This window comes from Crinia signifera, chromosome 11 (genome assembly GCF_055691185.1).
Source record: "Crinia signifera chromosome 11, ASM5569118v1, whole genome shotgun sequence".
Lineage (NCBI taxonomy): Eukaryota > Metazoa > Chordata > Amphibia > Anura > Myobatrachidae > Crinia > Crinia signifera.
In genome coordinates, this window is record NC_139227.1 from 26,394,416 (window position 1) to 26,419,036 (window position 24,621).

At 45.8% G+C, this 24,621-nt stretch overlaps 1 protein-coding gene across 12 annotated transcripts in view; it reads left to right on the forward strand.

Annotated features, from left to right (window-relative positions):
• NFAT5 (nuclear factor of activated T cells 5) overlaps nucleotides 1-23,750 on the forward strand; it is a 131,048-nt gene extending 107,298 nt beyond the window's left edge. For 8 of the 12 annotated variants that reach the window (XM_083164921.1, XM_083164916.1, XM_083164919.1 and 5 more), the window contains 4 exons: nucleotides 11,978-12,123; nucleotides 13,044-15,330; nucleotides 16,480-16,742; nucleotides 18,258-23,750. In XM_083164921.1, the coding sequence (XP_083021047.1) occupies nucleotides 11,978-12,123; nucleotides 13,044-15,330; nucleotides 16,480-16,703 (2,657 nt within the window). In that variant the 3' untranslated portion in view covers nucleotides 16,704-16,742; nucleotides 18,258-23,750. The remainder of the gene's footprint in view (nucleotides 1-11,977; nucleotides 12,124-13,043; nucleotides 15,331-16,479; nucleotides 16,743-18,257) is intronic. The other 4 variants (XM_083164918.1, XM_083164922.1, XM_083164928.1 and 1 more) reach the window with 2 other exon arrangements.
• The last annotated feature ends 871 nt before the right edge of the window (nucleotides 23,751-24,621 follow it).

The window sequence follows — 24,621 nt, forward strand, 5'->3', positions numbered from 1 at the left end:
CATCCAGCTACCAGCTCTCGCATCCATAGCGCCGCATCCAGCTACCAGCTCTCGCATCCATAGTGCCGCATACAGCTACCAGCTCTCGCATCCATAGTGCCGCATCAGCTACCAGCTCTCTCATCCTTAGTGCCGCATCCAGCTACCAGCTCTCGCATCCTTAGTGCCGCATCCAGCTACCAGCTCTCGCATCCATAGTGCCGCATCCAGCTACCAGCTCTCGCATCCATAGTGCCGCATCCAGCTACCAGCTCTCGCATCCTTAGTGCCGCATCCAGCTACCAGCTCTCGCATCCATAGTGCCGCATCCAGCTACCAGCTCTCGCATCCATAGTGCCGCATCCAGCTACCAGCTCTCGCATCCATAGTGCCGCATCCAGCTACCAGCTCTCGCATCCATAGTGCCGCATCCAGCTACCAGCTCTCGCATCCTTAGTGCCGCATCCAGCTACCAGCTCTCGCATCCTTAGTGCCGCATCCAGCTACCAGCTCTCGCATCCTTAGTGCCGCATCCAGCTACCAGCTCTCGCATCCTTAGTGTCGCTTCCAGCTACCAGCTCTCGCATCCTTGGTGCCGCATCCAGCTACCAGCTCTGGCATCCTTAGTGCCGCATCCAGCTACCAGCTCTCGCATCCTAAGTGCCGCATCCAGCTACCAGCTCTGGCATCCTTAGTGCCGCATCCAGCTACCAGCTCTCGCATCCTTAGTGCCGCATCCAGCTACCAGCTCTGGCATCCTTAGTGCCGCATCCAGCTACCAGCTCTGGCATCCTTAGTGCCGCATCCAGCTACCAGCTCTGGCATCCTTAGTGCCGCATCCAGCTACCAGCTCTCGCATCCTTAGTGCAGCATCCAGCTACCAGCTCTCGCATCCTTAGTGCCGCATCCAGCTACCAGCTCTCGCATCCTTAGTGCCGCATCCAGCTACCAGCTCTCGCATCCTTAGTGCCGCATCCAGCTACCAGCTCTCGCATCCTTAGTGCCGCATCCAGCTACCAGCTCTCGCATCCTTAGTGCCGCATCCAGCTACCAGCTCTCGCATCCATAGCGCCGCATCCAGCTACCAGCTCTCGCATCCTTAGTGCCGCATCCAGCTACCAGCTCTCGCATCCTTAGTGCCGCATCCAGCTACCAGCTCTCGCATCCTTGCAGATAATTGTTGCACTTGCAGGACATCCAGTTCATTCAGGAGGTTGTTCACACTGACCCTACACCGATAGTCTGTATTCCTTATTGGGGCCATGCAGGAAACAGTTTGGTATTGTGTTTGTTTGTATCTGGCAATCGGGTCTGTCTGTTTGTATCTGGCAATCGGGTCTGTCTTTTCTTTTTGCAGCAATATCGTTCATTTATTGAACACATTCTCTTGGCTTGTTGGTGGCAGCGATGTTTAGTGCTGGAACAGGTAGTGATCTCTCTGCCCACTGTCTTTCATCCTCCATATTTGAGGCCTGATTCAGACTCGGTTGTAACTTTGCGAAACGCTCGCCGGTCACACGGCCAACCGTTCACACATTAAGGGCTTCCCTCTAGGCTGCCAAGCCAGAAGCAGGCCGGTCATGTTCCGGGATGCAGCACCTGTGTTGTCCTACCGCTCCCACAAAACGTTTGGTCACCATTGTGTTGTCGCCAACCCCTTTGCCAGCCTTGAAAATGCAATCGCCTGTGATGGTATTTTCAGGGCTCGCACATATGCGTACCTGTGCAGAATACCGATTTCCGCACTACTCCACCAGGGTCTGAATCAGACCCTTGAGCTTATAGTGGAGCGCGATGTGATTTGCTGATCGCTGGCACAAGGCTTTCAGTCACCTTGCAGAAAAATAAGGAACATGTGATACTGCAGCAGTGTGATTCACATGGGTCATCCCGGAGCATGCCACAGCAGTTACAGTACAGCCGTATAATAAATAGGTAGTAAAGCTGTTTACAGCCAGTTACCCTCTGGGCTCCAATGTGACCCATGTTTTGGTAGGCTGATTTGCATTCCCATTCTCGCAGGCTATGGAATGCGAGTTTATGAATGGTGGATGTAATGGAGTTGACTTGTGACTTCGAATAAAGGGGAAGCTGGGAGTGAAGAGGGCAAATAGTTTCCGCTAATTCCTTAAACACACAAGCACTGGTGGGAATTTCCAAGCCCATAGAGAGTGCATGGCCCAGGTGACAGAGATATGTTGGTGCAGGGCCGTATTGTTTCCCTACAGTCATAACACAACGTAATGTTTGTGGCCCACTCAGAGTAGCGAGACAGACATGGAGTCCTTGCCAGACAAGTACGCTATGAAATTCTTTTAAAAGTACTCCGAAAACCTCAGAGAGGCTTAGAGACCAGTTCCTGTTTTTCCTGTCCGAGACTGGCCAAGAAAACAAGATGCCTCATGATTTCCGCAAATAGAAAATCACACTAAAGAACTGTTCTAGACTGGAATAAAAGGCGATATTTGGTATAAACCCTGCACAGGGGTTAGGCGGCCGGCAAGTTGTTATTGAACAACAGTTCTCTATTACAGAATGTAAACATCGATCCACCATTTTGTGTTCCAAGTCCTCACGATCAGCATGAAATGGTGTCTGGTCTAACAGCGCCTGCACAAAAGCAGATAGACACGTAAAGAAGCTGCTTATGCCGCACTCTGTGCTTTACTAGATCGCTCAGCACTCATCGCTGGTGACGCACTCTGTGCTTTACTAGGTTGCTCAGCACTCATCGCTGGTGACGCACTCTGTGCTTTACTAGGTCGCTCAGTACACATCGCTGGTGCCGCACTCTGTGCTTTACTAGATCGCTCAGCACGCATCGCTGGTGCCGCACTCTGTGCTTTACTGGGTCGCTCAGTACACATCGCTGGTGCCGTACTCTGTGCTTTACTAGATCGCTCAGCACACATCGCTGGTGACGCACTCTGTGCTTTATTAGGTCGCTCAGTACACATCGCTGGTGCCGTACTCTGTGCTTTACTAGATCGCTCAGCACACATCGCTGGTGACGCACTCTGTGCATTACTAGATCGCTCAGCACACGTCGCTGGTGCCGCACCCTGTGCTTTACTAGATCGCTCAGCACACATCGCTGGTGCCGCACCCTGTGCTTTACTAGATCGCTCAGTACACATCGCTGGTGCCGCACTCTGTGCTTTACTAGATCGCTCAGCACGCATCGCTGGTGCCGCACTCTGTGCTTTACTGGGTCGCTCAGTACACATCGCTGGTGCCGTACTCTGTGCTTTACTAGATCGCTCAGCACACATCGCTGGTGACGCACTCTGTGCTTTATTAGGTCGCTCAGTACACATCGCTGGTGCCGCACTCTGTGCTTTACTAGATCGCTCAGCACACATCGCTGGTGCCGCACTCTGTGCTTTACTAGATCGCTCAGCACACTTCGCTGGTGCCGCACCCTGTGCTTTACTAGATCGCTCAGCACACATCGCTGGTGCCGCACCCTGTGCTTTACTAGATCGCTCAGCACACATCGCTGGTGCTGCACTCTGTGCTTTACTAGATCGCTCAGCACACTTCGCTGGTGCTGCACTCTGTGCTTTACTAGATCGCTCAGCACACTTCGCTGGTGCCGCAACCTGTGCTTTACTAGGTCGCTCAGTACACATCGCTGGTGCTGCACTCTGTGCTTTACTAGATCGCTCAGCACACATCGCTGGTGCCGCACTCTGTGCTTTACTAGATCGCTAAGCACACATCGCTGGTGCCGCACTCTGTGGTTTACTAGATCGCTCAGCACACATCGCTGGTGTGCCGCACTCTGTGCTTTACTAGATCGCTCAGCACACATCGCTGGTGTGCCGCACTCTGTGCTTTACTAGATCGCTCAGCACACATCGCTGGTGCCGCACTCTGTGCTTTACTAGATCGCTCAGCACACGTCGTTAATGCCGCACTCTGTGCTTTACTAGATCGCTCAGCACACGTCGCTAATGCCGCACTCTGTGCTTTACTAGATCGCTCAGCACACGTCGCTAGTGCCGCACTCTGTGCTTTACTAGATCGCTCAGCACGCATCATTGAATCCATATTGGCGGCCGTCAAATTGCCCCATGTGCACACACCACATTATGAAGTATTACAATGTAGCGGCAATGGCTTTTCCTCACCCCAAATTCCATTGTGAATGGTCTACATCTACGACTTTGTACGTATTTAAAACTAATTCCTGTGCCAATAGATGTAGCCAGGTGTCTATGGTACATATTGAGTTGGGTTTCGCTGCGTCTGTGGAGCCAATAAGAAGGGGGGGGGGGGGGGCAATAGTTAAGGGCAATCTTCCTAAATGTATTATTCGCTGGGTTATGGCGAAGTCTCTGCTGACTGCAGGTTTCCGCTATAAGAGCAAAAGATTATATTCTTTTATGTAGATAAGATGCCCATTGACTTCAGGGTTCTCTTCCTGTGGGTTCTCCGGCAGGAAGAAGGACCAGGCACCGGCCAGACAGGAAGGAGATCCACAGACCAGCCACAGTTATGATTCATCCTAGCAGGCTTCTAGAACTCTTTCCTGGCCAGACTTCTGAAGTCTAATCAAAGCTTCCAAGAACGATTGGAAATTCAGCACTTGCACAGTGACTGATGTCGGGGCATGGGGCTCAGAGGACAGTGCGAATAAAGCGTCACAGCTAAGTCAGAGAACAGATGGGATTGTGAGAGGGTTTGCCACGCACGGCTCTCCACTGCTCTATTTTTGGCCTTTGAGCAAATATTCCGTGTGTGCTTCTGGCCGGTGGCCATCCTATTCACCGGCCCTACAAGTCACAATGCCGGTTTCTATGTAGAAAAACTCAGCTGAGTTATCAGGAAAACAACAAATGTCTAGTTTTTATTAAAAAGAAGCAGCTTGTAGCTGTGGGGGCACAAGCCTGCAGCAGCGACGGAACAGAACACACAGGGATTTTTCGTTCTCCCGTCTCCTCTCGCCCCTGCTCATCTTTTCCTATGTCTCCTCATCTTTCTCACATTGTAGGAAATGTACTATGATGGGAGTTCTGTTTCAGATGGGATGTTGCTATAGGCAACCAATCCGATACTATCTATTATTTTCTAAAAGGTGCTGAATAAATAAGTAGTAGAGTGTGATTGGTTGCCCACATCCCATGTGATATAGAACTCCCATCTTCGTAAATGTCCCCCATTCTCTCTCATCTTCTCTTTCTCTCTCATCTTCTCTTTCTCTCTCATCTTCTCTTTCTCTCTCATCTTCTCTTTCTCTCTCATCTTCTCTTTCTCTCTCATCTTCTCTTTCTCTCTCATCTTCTCTTTCTCTCTCATCGCAGGCTCAGAGTAGCCTGGGACTTACTGAGCGACTGCGATGAAAAAAGGCATATTCGGGCAGTCGCTGACGTCACACCCCCTCCCCTAAAATGCTCGGGCACGCCTGCATTCTCCCTGTCATTCCCAGCGTTTTTTTTGGCACTACTATGAAACTGCCAGTTGCCACCCACACACGCCCACTTCCTGTCTGTCACCTTGCAAATGGCCAACGATCAAAATAAGTAGCCGGCTTTCATCGAAGGATGGCGTCACGCATGCGCAGTTTGTCGATAATCGGCCAGCTTGCAAATTTAGGGTGCAAACCGGTCTGGAACGGCCCCTTTGTCTCTTTCCCTCTCCCCCTCATATCCTTTCCTACCTCTCATCCTCTTTCTCTGTCTTCCTCTCTCCCCCTCTTATCCTCTCCCTCTCTCATCTTTTCCTACCTCTCATCCTCTTTCTCTCTGTCTTCCTCTCTCCCCCTCTTATCCTCTCCCTCTCTCATCTTTTCCTACCTCTCATCCTCTTTCTCTCTGTCTTCCTCTCTCCCCCTCATATCCTCTCCTTCTCTCATCCTCTTTCTCTGTCTTCCTCTCTCCCCCTCTTATCCTCTCCTTCTCTCATCCTCTTTCTCTGTCTTCCTCTCTCCCCCTCCTATCCTCTCCTTCTCTCATCCTCTTTCTTGCCCTCTTTCATCCTCCCTAATCTTTTTCTATCTCTAGTCTTCTCTCTCGTCTGCCTACTATCGTCTCACTCTATCATCATCTTGCATGCACCTCGTACCTTTTCTTACAAACCGTACACCTTTGAACACTACATACTGTCCTGTGTGTACAAACCAAACCATAACCCATACCATTGGCCTTCAAGCACTATTTTATATATGTCACCTGGTGTTTAGGTCTCGTGTAATGGTATAGGACTTGTATACATTTACTTATTCACAGTGCAGTGATAACTATGACCAGGTTGGTTGACATCATAAATTTCGACATTGACAGAATGTTGACATTAATTATTGATTAGGTAAAAATGTGGGTATTTTCATCTGAGTTCGGGTTACTGATTAACATTCAAATAAAACCTGGCATGTGCCTACCTTACCATCATGTCCATGTTGCATCATTGTTGACATGTTGAATGCCAAAATGGTCAGTGTTGGCATAACATGTCCACATTCTCTTGTCGACGCAGTGTATGGAGACCAACTAGAGGATATGGTTGACTAGAAACTGGAGGTCTGTTTAAATCAGAGCAATTTATGGACCATCAGGACGACCAGTAATTGGATTGGTTATTAGCAGAGGAAACCATTGGGTTGTCTGGGATATGGGAGAAGACTAATTTGGTCCGTTGAGTGGCCTCTAGTGGTCACTGGCAGTACTTCCCCTCAAAGAGGTGAGGACTAGTTTGCTATATATGTGTATGTATGTATAGATAGATGATAGGCAAAGACGCAAACCTAGATGTAAATTTATAGACCTACAGTATAGAGAACTTGGGGTTTAGTGACCACCGGTCTGTGATAACTTGGGGTTTAGTGACCACCAGTCTGTGATAACTTGGGGTTTAGTGACCACCGGTCTGTGATAACATGGGGTCTAGTGACCACCGGTCTGTGATAACTTGGGGTTTAGTGACCACCGGTCTGTGATAACTTGGGGTTTAGTGACCACCGGTCTGTGATAACTTGGGGTTTAGTGACCACCGGTCTGTGATAACTTGGGGTTTAGTGACCACCGGTCTGTGATAACTTGGGGTTTAGTGACCACCGGTCTGTGATAACTTGGGGTTTAGTGACCACCGGTCTGTGATAACTTGGGGTTTAGTGACCACCGGTCTGTGATAACTTGGGGTTTAGTGACCACCGGTCTGTGATAACTTGGGGTTTAGTGACCACCGGTCTGTGATAACTTGGGGTTTAGTGACCACAGTCTGTGATAACTTGGGGTTTAGTGACCACCGGTCTGTGATAACTTGGGGTTTAGTGACCACAGTCTGTGATAACTTGGGGTTTAGTGACCACCGGTCTGTGATAAATTGGGGTTTAGTGACCACCGGTCTGTGATAACTTGGGGTTTAGTGACCACCGGTCTGTGATAACTTGGGGTTTAGTGACCACCGGTCTGTGATAACTTGGGGTTTAGTGACCACCGGTCTGTGAGAACTTGGGGTTTAGTGACCACCGGTCTGTGAGAACTTGGGGTTTAGTGACCACCGGTCTGTGAGAACTTGGGGTTTAGTGACCACCGGTCTGTGAGAACTTGGGGTTTAGTGACCACCGGTCTGTGAGAACTTGGGGTTTAGTGACCACCGGTCTGTGAGAACTTGGGGTTTAGTGACCACCGGTCTGTGAGAACTTGGGGTTTAGTGACCACCGGTCTGTGAGAACTTGGGGTTTAGTGACCACCGGTCTGTGAGAACTTGGGCTTTAGTGACCACCGGTCTGTGATAACTTGGGGTTTAGTGACCACCGGTCTGTGATAACTTGGGCTTTAGTGACCACCGGTCTGTGATAACTTGGGGTTTAGTGACCACCGGTCTGTGTGGTTCGACATACAGTCAGAAGGAATCTACAGCCATTCCAGAACAAGTGTTGGGTTTTACAAAGGCTGAAATGAGGAACCATTTATGGAAATCTCTGAGCGGAGGGTTGGGGCTGATCGGTTCAGGAGCAATAAAATAAAATATGCCTTATTAAATGCAGCAGAACTTTGTGCCAGATACAGTGGCAAAAGAAAGAAAAGGTCACTAAGATTTAAGGTGCTGGCAACTGGAGGAAGCTGGGTATAACGTAGCTTATAGACACCATCGTGGAAGGAAGCAAATAAACAGCAGATATCCTACAAGAGACTAAACAAACCATAAAATGTCATTAAGAACAAACCGGAGAAAAAACTGTGCAGTCATTAACCCTTTGAGTACCAACGTTGCTGTGAGCGGTCCTCAAATTAGCCGCTAAAAATTCCAGCGTCGCTCACAGCGACTGTTCTTTAAGTTTAAATACAAATACAGCCGAGTCAATTCATTGAAGTTTACAGTAGTTCATTATTGCACCCAAATAAAGAACAGTCGCTGTGAGCGGCGCCGGACATTTTAACGGATAGATGAGGATCTCTCACAGCGACGGCACTCAAAGGGTTAAGAATTACCCTTCGTTTAACAAGGCCCCCCATACACTAGTCCAACTTGTCTAAGGCACACGTAGGACCTGATTTCCCTTGAACTCCCCCGGCAGCTCCCCAGGAGTTCTTTATCCAGTTTGGCCCTTGACTGACATTTTTACATGCGGTTTATTGCATGTAAAATGACTCTCGGGAGCTGCCAGGGGAGTTCAAGGGACTCGATTGCGATATAGCACAGGTGCCGCTGTTGGCTCCGATTCTGATTTTATCCTATGTGCTGCAAGTCCGCCCTCCGATTCAGACCCCATGCCTATGGTACAAATAACTATAGACAGGGCTATTTTTCAGCAGGAACTGAGGCCCTTATTCTAGTTCACTCTTTCTGACAAAATTTTTCTTAGATGGACAAAACCATGTGGACTGCAGGTGAGGCAGGTGTAAAACCCCACCCTAATCGAATTATCTCTGCACAAGTAACATCTGCCCCACCTGCAGTGCACATGGGTTTGTCCATCTGAGGAATATTTTGTCAGAAAGAGTGAACAAAAATAAGGGCCTCAGTTCCTGCTGGAGCCTGCTGAAAAATAGCCCTGACTATAGATATGTACGTGTAGGGATGCCAATCCCGGGGCATTTTTTCAATCCCGGGATTGAAAAATGCTCAATCCCGGGATCCCGGGATTGGCATCCAAACCAAAAAGCCCATTATTAGCATTGGACCCACCCCGGCCGACCCGCACATCTACTTACATAAGGGAGCGGGCGGGCGGCCGGGAGTGGGTTTGGAGGTGCACGGTGCCTCCCGGCAAGTGCACCTCCATCGAAAACAGCAGGCAGGTGGGGCGGAGGCAGGCAGGCGGGCGGCGGAGAAGAGGCGGGCAGGCGGAGGCAGGCCGGCGGGTAGGCGGGCGGTCACTGATGACGTGTGGCCTGCGCAGCGTGACCTCTACTGTCACGCTACGCAGGCCGCACGCCGGGTCAGCTTACGGGAACAGCCGGGCAGTGTCTGAGCGAGTGCTCAGACGCTGCCCGGCATTAGACTGCGCATGCGCAGTCTAATCCCGAAATCCCGGGATTGAAATCCTGGACTTTTTTAGGCCAAATCCCGGGATCCCACTGATCCCGATCCCGGGATTGGCCACACTATGTACGTGTTGCATAATTAATGGAATTCTATTAAGAAAATGGATTGCTGACACTTTCAGTTCTATTTCACATTGGATGTTGCTATTGCCAACCAATCTTAGTAAATTCCCCCCTTAGAGGTTTTCTTCCATAAACCCTGCACTGTACCCCCCCAATTGGTAACAGTATAGGGCGAAATAGTTGCCCCATTACATCCATTTTTTTGTCCCAAAATTGCCTGGTCTTTGTGTATGCACGGCTACCGGTCTCCAAACAAAGATCCCAAAATAAGTTAATATTCAGGGAAAATTTACTGACGTTTGTAATCTTCTTACCTAATGCATTAAAACGTCCAGTAATTAGGGATTCCAGTCCCAAAATGATTAAATGCTGGAGATTTGATATTACAATGCTGGGATTCATTTTGGTATTAAAAAACTTGAAACCCGTTTAAATGGTCACACTAGAAATTGTTAGTTACCACAATGATGATGTCATGCAAACTACAATATTCTAAATCATTTTAGAGACTCTTTTTGATTGGCTGAAAGTACGACCTAAGGAAAAGCAGGGCGACCATGTTGTTATTGTCTTGTACGCAGCTGTAGAGGAAGCACATTCGGGCTCAATGCTAAGGACGGTTAAGCCCGAGTCCATATATTCAGCTGCGATGTCACTTGCAGACTCAGCTGTGCCTGTGTCAGACTCCTCACCATCATCCTCTATATTAGGTAGAGTTACTGGAGTATCATCGGTGACATCACTATACAAGAGGGGGGCAGAGCTTCCAGTTATGGATGAGTAGCCCCTTATTGTAAAGAACATCACATACTGTATGGTGCGAGGCAAGTAAAGGATGCACGTGTATTGATCCGCTATCAGTATGAGGATGTAGTAGTCCGGTCTCTAATAGGGTTGCCAATCTCTAGATTGTAAGCTCCTTAGAGCAGGGCCCTCCTCCCTCCTGTTCTCTCAGCACTCTTCTTGCATTTCAATTACAGCTCTCTTATTCACCTACAATCTATACCTGCATCTATTCTCATTCACTTCCCTATATCTCAGCTGTATTGTGTGCTAAGAGTGTGTACCCTGTACCGTTCTCATGTGTTTTATATGTTATATGTATGGGGCTGCGTACAACCTTTATAAATAAAACTATAATAATAATGCCAGGGCATTTTGTCAATCCCGGGACTCAGGATTGAAAAATGCTCAGTCCTGGGATTGGCCTCCCTAATAAATAAAAAAAAAAAACCCACCAGAATCCCTGATTGGACGCCCTAGTCTCTAATATATGTGCTGAGAAACACCAGTAGGAATGTATGGTACTGATTGGTCAGTTTAGGAGCTATGGGGTAGATTTATGAATCGGTGAGCCTTGCTCCCTGAGACCTCTTTTAATATGTTGGATTGCACGTGGTCTCCCTCCTGCAACGTATGTGTATTGATTTAAAATAAAATCTTTATAGCTCACTTCTGGGCTTTTACGCCACGTGATATATAGTCAGTCAAGCGTTTTATTGCTTAATTGGTATATCACACCAAGCTGATCTAAGGATATAATTATACTCACTGCAGAGCTATGTGGTATCCCAGGGCAATGGAAATAAACAGCTCTGCTAGGTGATAGAAAGTGTAACCGAATAGTTAGGAAGGAAGACGGCAACAAAACCGCAATCTACGTAGTAAACGGTGCAGGAGGACATGTGGTTGTTATTATTATAATTTTATATATAGGGCGACACAAGTGTTTTGCAGCGCCGTACAAAGGAACAGTACGGGGGGGAAAACTTAGCATTACATTGAATAAATAACAAAAATAGAGTATGGGTAAAGAGCGCCACAGTTCAACACAAATTACAGCTTAAATATAAGTAGTGAGGACTTGATCAACATACTACTGGAGGCTTGTGGCCAATGATGGAGATGAGTATGCGGATGAAGATGGTCACTGAGTGTTGGAGTATAGGAGTGCTGTGAGTGAAATGTGAAGAGAAGAGGGCTTTGACAACAGGAGGGAAGAGGGCCCTGCTCGGAGGAGTTTACAATCTAGTAGGAAGGGGAGACAGACAGATTACAAGAGGTGCAAGTGAGTGGGTGGTGGCTTGATAGCAGGATGTAAGCAGGCAGGGGGTCAGAGAACCAGCCTCAGGACTAGTTTATGCAGTGGAAAGGTATGCTTTGATGAATACACTCCATAAGTTACAGTCCATAAGTTACAGTCGCCTGGAAGTGGACAGACCCCCTTAATGTTACATATGGCTGTACTTGTGAAAAAAACCGTTGTACTCCCATGACTGAGAGATGCTCGCTCAGTTATACTACTAATGATTGTAATAGACTAGTCCTGGAAGAGTTAGAAGTGCGTGTTCTAGATGGGCAGAGGCTGAGCCGCAGGTGGTATGCCTTCCGTATAGAGACGTCAATCACTAACCCCTCATTCTCTCTGTGTTGTCTCCTCTCAGCAGCTGTGACTTCACCGGTGTGTAACATCGACCAAGTGACTCTGCTCTCACCAGCACGAGGGTCTCCACACAAATCAAGCAGCATTATCAAGAACGAAGCTCCTATGGAGCTCACAGGAGAACCGAGATCTTCGCCTCTGTACAAAGTACGGGTTTCTCTTTCACTTCAAATAAGTGTAAAGCGCGTGGAGATGACACAATGGTTCTAGCCACTTGCTCAGTTTTAAATAGAGAGGATTAAGCCAGTTGTACCTATTGGTCACAACAGAGTCAAAAAGTTTTACAAAAATAAATTATTTACGGTGAAACCAATCTGTGATTGGGATGGATAGTGGCTCACCTGGTGTAACCTGGGTCATCTGATCTGTAGGTGTTCATCAAGAATAATGATTGGTGGCAAATTCCTATTTAACTCCAAGAATTTTTTTCTGTGTGTCAATTTTTCAATTCACATTGAGCGTACAGCGGTGCCCCCTAGTGGACACTATTTATTTTATTCCCACGGTCCAATAGAAAATGTCAGCATAAGTTCTCAAAGGTTACTGATCAGTGTACTTGCAGTTGTGCCCAGTGGCAGAACTTGTGAGATGTTGACCCAGGTGAAAAAAATATAATTTGAGCCCCCTCATCCACTGCAACCCAATTTCCCAATATTCCACACAGCAGTGGGTGGCAGCAGTGGGCACTTTAGTCCTTGAGGGGGCCCCATGGGAATGCACCTACTGCACCAATGGTAATACTGCCTCTGGTTGTGCCATATTTAATTCATCTTACATTAAGCTCCCATCTGTTACTGAAGCCTCCTCCTACCAGCTAGTAGAACTGCTGTGGCACTGCCTTAGTTCAGTGTTTCTTATCAAGAATATATTATTATTTGGATGTTTTTTAGCCTGCAGATAAAAAAATGCCCATTTCAATCAGCAAAATATACCTATTGCCTACTCAGAGTGGAACCATATTCTAAGTAGAACCAAAGTTCATCTACCACTTATATTGCTGAATCCATGTCTTGCCAAAAATGATGTCTCTATCTGTAGTGTGTGACTTTGTCTTCTTATGTACACAGACATCAAAGATTGTATCTGCCCAGCAAAGCCTGGAAAACTCCCCCGCCAGTGGGTCTTTTTCACCTTCCGTGTCCCATCTACCATCTGAGAATGACCCACAGACCCCAATCCAAGTGCAGGTGTTCAGCCCAGAACCTCTTTCCACCATCCAAACTCAAGACATTGCTCAACCAAACAGTTTTCAAACCGTCTCCTCACCCAGCCAGAGTGAGGATTCCATCATGGTGCAGACACCGGCGTTTCAGGCCATGGAACCGCAGCCCAGAGATGCATTGCAGACAGACAGAGCTATGGTTGCGCTCTCGCAGATGGCTGAAGCCACACAGCAGTCTCAGCAGCCAGCACTACAAGATCAGGCTCAGGCATTGCAGCAACAGATGTCTACTAGTCTGTTTTCACAATCTAACAATGTCAACCAGATGCAAAACACCATCCACCAGTTACAATCTGGTAGCTTCCAGTCTAACGTATCCGGCAGCAATTCAGACGTTGACTTGGTGCAGCAAGTCTTGGAAGCCCAACAACAGTTATCATGTGTTTTGTTCTCTGGGCAAGGCGGGAGTGAAAATGAGCAAACTGCAATGGGACAAGTGCAAGAGCAGCTCAACGCTGGAATATTTCAGCCAGTCGGATCAATCCAGAATAATCCCAGTCAAGGGATCTTTTCTTCCCCTGAACCTGTGCATAATCGATCAGAGAATGTTCTCTCTGGAAGACCTGACAGTCTTCTCCAACAAGCTGAGAACTCCCTGTCCACTCAACAGCAAGCCATGGAGACCAATGCAGCCATGGTCATGGAGATGCAACAAAGTATGCACCAGGCACAAGGACCAATTCAGTCAGACATTTTTCAAACTCAAAGTCCTGGCTCAGGATCTATCCAACCACCGGTGTATCAACACCAGCAGGGCTCTCATCTAATCAGCGGACTCTCCACCAGTGAAGAGATGCAAATGCAGTGTGACATGTTTTCCACACCAGGAGTCTCCGGGAATGATGGAAGTACAGGCCAACAGCAGGTATCTACCTCAGGCTCCAATATCTTCCAATCTTCCAGCACGGCGGACAGTGACAATACCACAGCCCAGACAGAGCAAATGCAGAACAGTGTTTTCCAAACTATGGTTCAGATGCAGCGTGGAGGAGATGGACAGACACAGGTCAACCTCTACTCGGCTGCAGAAGATATGCTTGGTGTTCAGACAAGCGGTGGTCAGCAGCAAGGTAATGGACTATTCCAACAGGCTGGCGACATGATGGCCCTCCAGCAGGGTACTTTTTTGCAGCAGTCTCCTCACTCTCACGCTCCACTTTACCACTCCCAGAACACAATATCTGATAACCAGAACATGGCCCAAGAAACACAAGGAACACTCTTCCACCCTTCGGGTTCCATGGTGCAACATCAAAACTCTTCTGCACAAGATCAGATCCAGACTCCACTCTATCACCCGCAAGGCACAATATCTGCTCCACCGGAGCAGTCGGCCAACAACATGTTCACCATGAGCTCCTTACAGAGCAGTCAAGTGCCTCAAGAGAAGCAAATGTCCTTCTTCTCAAACCAGAACTCCCTCCCACAGCTCCAGGCAGCTCAAAGCCCTGAGCAGCAGGCGGCATTCCAGCAGCAGGCCCAGTTGTCTCATATGCAGAACTCAATGATTGCACAGGAGCAGCAACAGCAGTCGCAGCAGAACTTGTTTCAGTCCCAGAACCAGCAAAACTCTATCTTTCAGACAACTCACTCCATGGTTGGTATGCAGAGCAGCCCTTCTCCCCACGAGCAAGCTCAGAGCATGCTCTTCGCCACACAGAGTTCTATGGCCAACATGGCTTCTCAAGAACAACAGCAAAACATGCTGTTTAGCCAGACCCAGGAACCGATGGCCACCCAGGATCAGCAGAACCAAGCCCTATTTCATGCTCAAAACATGGAGTTTCAAGCTCAGAGCCCGGTTACTTCTCAACATGAGCAGCAGCAGACTCCCATGTTTCACAACTCTCCACAGCTCCAGCTGGTTCAAGCTTCACCAACTTCTCCAGAGCAGCAGGTGACTCTGTTCATGTCCTCTGCCTCCATCTCAGCCCTGCAGAACAGTATGAACCAACAGGAGATGCAGCAGAACAGCATGTACTCTCAGTCTCTCCAGGGAAACACCCCTCCACAGCAGCAGCAGCAGGCTGCCATGTTCCACAGTTCAGCAGGGGGCGCTATGAGCCAGATGCAGAGTGCATCGGCATCCTCTCCACAAGCTACCGGAATGTTCCTGTTTGGAATTCAGAATAGTGAGTAGCGGCTTTCACTAGTATTTGCCTTACCTATTCTTAGTGGACGCATCCATTTTCATTGCTGAGCAATGTTCACTCAACAAAATGGCTGCCTTCACTGCATATTGGGGAAAGGCCCTCTTTTATAATCGATTTATTAGATGCTTTTGTAATAGCCATATAAGATTTATTGGTACTTGTTTCCTAGCACGGCGCCCGTCGTGGGTCATCTCATACCTTAACTTAAGGTATGCGATGGACGCGACCGACGCAATATTTGGCTATTTTTAGCCTTTATTGTCGGCAATGAGAAAATCGCGTTGATCGTGTCCATCGCATGCCATAATAATGGCATGCGATGCGACCGACGCGATCAATGCGATTTTACATAGGGAGCAATGTTAAATTAGCCGGCAATTAGAAAATCGCGTTGATCGCGTCCATCGCATGCCATTATAATGGCATGCGATGCGTCCGACGCGATCAACGCGATTTTACATAGGGAACAATGTTAAATGGGCCAATGGCCCAGATTTTTGATTGTATAGGCACCCTAATGGGTAATGTGTATGCTAAATGCCCCCCCATTGTTAACGGCAACCCATGATTAACGCTAACCCGAAGCGTAGCGAGCCCGTGAGGGGCGGCGGTACGCGTCCTCCGACCTTCTCATACCCCCACTATCCACGTCGGCGTGGAGTTGATTTTATATAGTGGGACGAGCGCAGCGAGCCACCGAGCCCGAAGTTTGGTGAGCTGATGCGTAATACCTGTGAAGTAATTCGTGTACCCTCGCGGGGCTCGCTGCGCTCACCACACTATATAAAATGAACTTCACGCCCACGTGGATAGTGGGGGTATGAACAGGTCGGACGACGCATACCGCCACCCCTCGCGGGCTCGCTGTGCTCGCCACGCTTCGGGTTGGCGTTGATCGTGGGGTGGTGTTAACAATGGGGGGCATTTCATCCATGAGGGTGGGTATACAATGAAAATTGGGGTCTGGGTGGCATTCTACATTGGGCCCAATGTAAAATCGCATTGCGATTTGGTTGCATGCAATGCGATCAACGCAATTTTTTGGGTCCCGATGCATGCATTTAAAATCGCTGGCGCCGTGCTAGGAAACAAGTACCGATTTATTTAATAATACCCACTCTCCCTCAGATTGCAGTCAGATGATCTCTTCATCTGCGGGATCCTTGAATAATCAGATGATGGGCCTGGGACAGCCGGGACAATCTCAAGGAGACGGACAGTCGGTGTCTACACTCTTGTCACAGCAGATGGCTGAGAATTCCTCAATGACGACAGAACAGAACATGGAGAAGATCAGTAATTTATTGGTGTCTCTCCACAACCAAGGGAATAATATGTCCGGCTCTTTCTAAGTGGCAAGTGGCCAACAGTGGCCATCATCCTAGATCTGTGTAAGGCTGCTTTGTCCTGTAATAGGTGCTGGTTGTAAAACTGAATGGACCGTTTTTGTTAGTTGTATTTTCCGCTTTTTTTTTTTTATTTTTTTTTATTAAAGCACATAAAGGGTTAGAGAACATTTTTTAGGAAAAAGGTAAAAAACTAATAATACAGAATTGGAAATATTATAAGGATTATGCAATATTACTGTTTAGTCTGCAGGCTGGCCAACATTTATTTCCAGAGGACAAACAAGGGGGCTAGTCTGCTGGTTTTTCTGTATTTCTGAACCCAAGCGGTACATGTTTTTCTGTGTGAATTAATTTATCTTGACTTAATACATATGACTCCTGATTTCTTAAGGGGAGATTCTCTAATTCTGATATTGGGGGTTCCCACATCCTTGTTGCTGAAAATCCATAATTTAAAAACCAATAAAAGTTTTTGCCCACCAAAAAAAAAAAAAACAGTCAAAATACGACAATGAAAATACTGACAACCATTGCCCGACAGTCAAAACAACGACATGTTGAAATGACAACATTTAAAATATCGACCGGTCAAAAAGTCATCCTGAGTTTTTCATGATTTTTTTTATTTGAAACCGACATGTTCTTACTTTCTTATCCAAGTGGGCATATAGTTAGATTATATAGTTAGATTATAATAGTGTCGACATGCGAGGGGATGTGACACATTTATTACTGTGTCCATGTTGAGCATCTTGACATAGATACAAAAACAATCCCCCAAAACAATCATCCTGACTTTTTGACCCGTTGACATTTTAAATTTCGGCATTAAGGCCATGTCGGCATAATAAATGTCTGTATTTTGACTGTTGGCCATTGGTGATTGGTATTTTGATTGTCTGTATTTTGACGGTCGGGAAATCCTACTGAACCGAAAAATTCATGTGACACGAAGAGTCCCACAACTGTTAACTACCAAGTACTTGTCTTAATAAAGTAGTGGTTAGGGCAGTGGTTTACCAAACTTTTTTTTAATCATGGAGCCCTTGAGCATCAAAACTATTTCACGGCACCCCTAGGCAGAATGTTAATTATTGATTATGTTTATATGTCATCCTTAGGGTCAGTTACATGGTAAGAGACAGGATTCGCTACTGTTTGTCCAGGTTATCATTGACCGCACTGGTTTCACCTGTGAAACCACTGGTTTCACCTGCACTGGTTTCACCTGTGATCATAAATAATTATACTTGGTCCTGGGCCACCAACTCAGGACACCCCTGCAAGTGTCCTGATGCACCCCAGGGTGCCAGGGCACACAGTTTGGGAAGCACTGGGTTAGGGCATGTAGTCTCCTGGCTGCAACCTTGCAATTTGACATGTGATACCAGTCCGACTTGCGTCATCCTCAGTGCAGAGTAAAGGGGTTCAGGGGTACAATTGAAGTAACAATCTAGCTAAAAAAAATAAAATCTCTTACTGATTTTGCCAATGACCTAGAAGGCTGCTCTGTACCTGCTCCACCAATAGTCACACGCATCTCATCTTCTGTTTCAGGAGGGAACGTCCTTATTGGCCTAACAGACTGGATTATTCTGTGTGTCTCCTACGATCCAAGTAGAAGAGGTCCGAAGTGTTGTTGTGTACCCCCCTCCTTGTTCTCATCTATCTACAGTATTTATCAACCAGGACTAGAGAGCTAATAGAACTCATTCTCCAGAAAGCTACAACCCAGAAACTCCTGCGGTGGCTTCCTGCAGTGGTTGTGACGTTTACCTCTTATTTCAGCCTTGTCTGTTATGTAGTGTCTATGTATATATATAAATATGTACATAATGATAAATATATATAGTTACACTCATATATATGCTCCTATATTTTTCCCTGAAGGAATCCATGTATTTGCCCTTCTGAGAAGCTCTCTCATTACAGGGCAGTCCGCATAGCATACCTTATGAAATGGTCCTGCATCTACAATGTGCCGCTGCCAGTGTGTCTCTTCTCTGGGGCCCCTTCGGCAGTGGGACGCTGTTTTCCACGTGAGTCTTTGCCATTATGTAAAATGGGTTGCGCTCCCTAGTCTATCCACATTCTTCTTACATGTGGCAAGGGAGTCCTCCTATATTTAATAAGTAATGCTGCACTTAATCCTGTTTTCTGTCGCCCCCTAGTGGGTGCAGGATGCTGCGACTATTATTTTATTGAGCCATGTAGATGTTCGTTTCTAAATCTGTTTCTACCGGTAGATGGCCCATTTCCCTTCCTGTTCTCTATGTGTGTGCGTTTGTATCCTTGAATCTCTCCTAACCGGAGACATCGGATCTGGCGTTGGCTCCTTTCGGCCCACCATCTGCCCATACCACAAGCTAGTGGAGGAGCATCATGGGATTGGTGCGGTTCGCCGGCAGCTAGGGCGCTAAAAGCATCCGGTCCATGATTTATTGGTTTCAATACTGCGGGTTTATTACCCATATGAAGGGAACTTTTTCAGAGCGAGGCCTGTTGCAGGCCATTTAATTTTTTTTTTAATACAGTTTTCAATCGTTCAAGTTTTTTGGATGGTTTTTATCTAATGTGTGTTTCATTTTTTTTTTGGAAAGTCTTTTTTGTATTTAGTAAACTGGTATTTGCTACATGTACTGAACAAGTATGTTAGCAGAAGTATATATAAGGTATATAAAAAAAAGTTTATATATATATTATACATAAGATATTAATTTTTGCACACATTTGTGGGAGGTTACTGTATGTCAGTCTTTGTCTATGTTGCTCCTATGTGAAAGGGGGCAGGGGAGAACTGGAAGTGCTGCTGTAAAGGAGTTTGTATTTTGGGGGAGGGAGGCAGGCCGAAGAAGTCCTTTTTATATCCCCTCATTGCTTTTTGTACAAATATATATATATATATATATTTATATATATATATATATATATTCCCAGCAATATGCAGTTGTCAGTGGACCATAACATGATCTGTCTGATATAATTCTCCTCTCTTACCGCTCAGTCTACGCCACCTGCACACCACCACTTGAGTTCAGTGGCGGTGTGCGGTGCCGGCGGAACTCAAATGTTTTTTAAAGGGGCAGTCATTTTACAAGGCAAAACCATGCCTTTTAATTGATGGCCCAATATCACTAAGCACTAAAACAGTCATTTAAAAAGCAAAACCATTGCTCTTTGGTGTAACAGAATTTAAAGTATACAATTTGGGTACGTTTAACGAATAATATAATGCCATTAACTACTTGGTATTGCACAAACTCTCTTACTATTGATGGGAACCCTCAATTATTGGATAGGGGGCAAAATTGCATTTGCTTTTTAAATAAAGACATATCAATGTTATGTGTTCTATGACATATATCAGGCGCACTGATGGCCGTTGATTCATTGGCACAAAATGCTAACCATATAATTCTGCTAAGCAATTTGCTTGCATCTGCAAAGCAGCCAGTGCATACAGGATGCAGTACCCACTGTGATGCACAAAATGGCACTCAAATATTATCAATCTAACATACTGTCAGCGCTGTGTGGTGCTGGTATGTCCCCCCGCATTACAGCAAACAGATGTAAATATGGACAATATCTGTAGTGTCTCTTAAAGGTATATTTTGATCTACTGTGGTACATTCTAATAAAAAAGTAGGGGAAACAAATATCTATTTTTTTAAAACACACTTCCAGCTCCCATAACTTTCCCTAAACTAGAGAAAATTACATACATTATGTATTGAAGTAAATGGAAGGAATAGGGGAATATATATGTAGGGTTACACTAATTACTTGGAAGATAATCATGGAAAAGTACATTTATTTATATGTATAAAATTGTGTCTATTTTAGCTTTTCTAATATTTAAAAATATAATACTTAAAAAAAAAAAAACTACCAAAAAAAAAAAAAGTATTTCACCAAAAGAAAAAAAACGATTAAACATTGTTTAACCACAAAATAACTAGAGATGTGCAGGTTCTAATTTACTCTGATTTACTCTGATTTCAAAGCAGGATCTTATTGGCTATCCCAAATCACATGACAGTTGTTGACAGTTGATAGCCAATAAGATCCTGCTTTGAAATCAGAGTAAATCAGAGCCTGCACATCTCTAAAAATAACTAAACGTCTGTCTATGGCTAAAGCTGCGAAATACCTTGGGTGTTACAGGGCTTTCTAGAATTACTATTGCTAAATAGTACCAGTAATCTCGGTTCTAGGTCCTGCAATCTCATCACAGTCTGGGTGGGGGTATACGGGGGAAGGGTTGGGATCTAGCACTTTCTACGGGATACGGTCGCTAGCACAACACTATGAAGGTCAACATATATTAGATCCACCGCTAAAGGTTGACATGGCTAAGGTGGACTGGGTCGGAATGTTGACACAAGCATTAGGTCGACTATCAAAAGGCCAGCATGAGATTTTCACTCTTTGTTGAGCAAACTTGTGCCGACCGGTGCTAATTCATACCTTACCATCCACTGGGGCGTGGATGGAGAATATATTAGTGTGCACCGAGGCACCGTGCTGGAAGCATGGCGAACACAGTGGTACACTGATAGTGTCCATGTTGACATACGTCAAAATTCAGGACAAAAAAGTGAAAAACTAATTTCGACCTTCTGACTGTTGACCTTTTTCTTGTATCGACCTGTTGACCTTTAGTGGTCACCTATTGTATGTCGAGCTTTATGCAGTCAACCCTATGGCCCATACCCCTTTCTACTTGTCCTAAAATGTACAGTGTGAGAAGTAAGGGGTTAGCCCTGGAATCCCAGTGCTGTGAATGCCAACAGTTCCTGGGTAAGTTTATTTTTTACCGGCAATGACCTTCCCCCTAGTGCCTAACCCAAAGCCTCTTACCCACCTCTGGGATTTGTCTGTAATCTCAGCCGGCATCCTTCATTAAGATGGCGCGCGATTATATAGAAGTAGCTCTATGTTCTAGATCGCCATCTAGTGTTCTTCCCAGTAATTCTCTTTCCAGCGCAACATCACAGGGAGACATTTTCTGTCTGTCACTGCAGCTATTTCACCACAAAAATACTGGTAAGTTGCCACCTTGTGATACGGAAACTATTTGAATAATTAAAGTTTACAGCTCTCTAGTTCTGTGTCCGTAATTGGACTCAAGTAAGCCAAAAGCTGGCCATACATCTACAGATCGATTGTTAGATCTGACTGGTTGGATCAAACACCTGGTAATATCTAAATTACAGTTTTTGGCAGTTTTCCAGCATTTCAAAGCAAATCGTCAACTGTCCTTTGCTCTCATCCATTACCAGGATTTTGTTCCAACCAGCCAAATCTGACAATCAATCTGTAGATGTATGGCCAGGTATAGCCCAGGGATCTCTAGTATTACCCATTCATCCGTTCCACCTGAGGATCAGTACTTGTTGCTGCAGTTGACTATTACTCCTTGGAGGCTTTGAGCGATGGTTTTCAAAGATCAACAGTAATTAATGCCAAATAAACTTGATTTTGCAGTAATTACTATAACCATTTGAAATCCAGTCTGCTTTCAAAATCCATTGCATATTAAAGCTACCCATTCTAGTGACCAACATAAAATCACTACATGTTAAATATTGTATTTAGTTAAAACCTAGTGTGAGGTGTATCAGTGACATCATGTTGATGTTGCAGAGTCACAACTGCATGCTTCATCGGGGAGGATGGAAAAAAAATGGCAGAATAAGGTTATTAATGCAACTCAATTCTTTTCCTGTCCCTCATCCACTGGGCCATCAATGTGGCAAGGTCCCTCAGTGCACCAATCACCTCCACATTGAGAGGCAGCCTGTCGTTTCATTTGGAGCCTTGGGCGCCTCCTGTGATTCCCAGCATTTTCACGTATAGTGGGTCAGCCCACAAAATGGACGCTTCCAATGGGCGCAGGATAAATACACCTTTTAATGTATTACAGATTTCACTGAGATTCTAGCCTTAAGCCTTATAAATGAAGACCATCCTTTGGGTGACTGGAAATCAGCACTTACGTCTTCACATACTGACCTGTATTGTGTACACTGCCTTTGCGGAAAGTCACAGTAATGACTATGACACAGTAATGACATTCAACACTGTTCTATCCCTGAGGCAGACCAATCAGCTGAGGAAGGCAGATAACTCATTTCTTACATTCATTTATAGCCACAGGATACTAAGCAGTTTATAGTATGTATATTTTGTGTTTTAACAGTTTCAAGTTTGTTTTATTCATTGGTTACACAAGATACAATAGTATGACATTAAACCCTCCACTCTAAAATACAACTGAGGCGTAGAGCCTTAAGCTGGCCATATATCAGAACGATTCCAGGCCCGAAAGCACGATTTTGATCGTGCGATGCCTTGTGTGTGTTTTGAGTCCACATCGGGAGGTGTGTCGGTACGATACGCAGGTCGTGAGATCAATCCTTAGATCTTATGTGCTGCACGTAAGATCTGAAGATGCTGCTAACGACCAGTATGCTTCGAGTTGCATATCGTGGGTCTGGGAGCTGCTGGGAAAATCGGTAAACGACTCAGATCTGATGCTGGTCGTTCTGATGTATGGTCAGCTTTGGACAACAAATCCCAGTCATCTTGAACTCCTAACAGGCGGATACACAAAAAGGCATCTGTGGCATTTAACGCTGATTCCTGTTTGCTACGCCAATTATACATGGTGGCTCTTGAAGACATATGTGTACTTTATTTAATGTGTAATTCCAGAGTGAGAAGTTTCAGCATTTGTGGTCATATAGGGGCACAAGACAGACTTGCAGAGCAGGTGCTTGTTTCTGCCGGCGAAACCTCTTCATCCTCCTTCCGTGAGTGGTGCAGTGCGCAGCTCTGACGTAAAGGGCAGCAATTCATTTTATACCAGCTAAGCAGAGTTTGTTCTGTTGAGGGGCAGAGGTATTTTTATTGTTTTTAGCAATCTTGTAATAACGTGTTAAATAAACAAAGGATATTTTGCTTTTATTGGGACATTTGTATACTCTTTGCAATTATATTTCTGTAAAAAGCTCAAATCGATAAATAAAACAATGAAAGTTTTCATTCTGTGTGTGGTGTGCTTCATATAAGATTCTGTCATTGTTGGGAATGTTCTGCTGATAAATCCAAATTCTGTGATCAAAGCCCTAATTGTATTTTGTCAGGATGAACCATGGGCTCTCATTTGGGTTGACGTACAATGCAGCGGTATTTCGCCAAGCCAAGTAATGCCGGGTGTGCGAATGCCCTCCCCTTGCTGAACACCGAATGTCCCCACAGGCCTGCGAATGGATGTTTTACATAAATATCCATTTGCAGCCTTGCGAGTGGGCCCGAAACTTTTTTCTTTATTTTTGACGGGCCTGCTAATGTAAGTCACTTTCTGGTGCCTTAGATTAGCGGCGCCCTGCTCTGTGAACAGGGTGGGCGGCTGACAGCCAGAGCTGTCAGCCGCCCACCCCCAGGTGGCAGGTAGCCACCTCCGTGTTTTAGACCTAAATGAAAACAGAAACCTGCTGAGCTTGGCCAGTCTGCGATGGGCACACAGCTTACTGATGATTGGACACATCACTGCTGGTGTGGAACATCAGATGATGATCTGATTGCTTTAGCAAGCAGATCTTAACAAATGGAGCTCAGACCTCAACCTCTACTGGATGCTTGAAAGAAGTTATCATTTTATTAGTGAACCATTAGACCATTTTTTTTATTGTTTTGGGGTAGATGTATTAACCGTTATGTATCCTGCACATATATTATGCAGAGCTTTACAGTATATCAGTCATTCACGTCAGTCCCTGCCCCAGTATAGCTATGGGGTATATTTACTAAAGTGTGGGTTTACAGAAGTGGAGATGTTGCCCTTTTGCAGCCATTTAGATTCTGCTTACTGTAATGTTTATCTACCACTTTCTAGAACACAGGTACTCGGAGG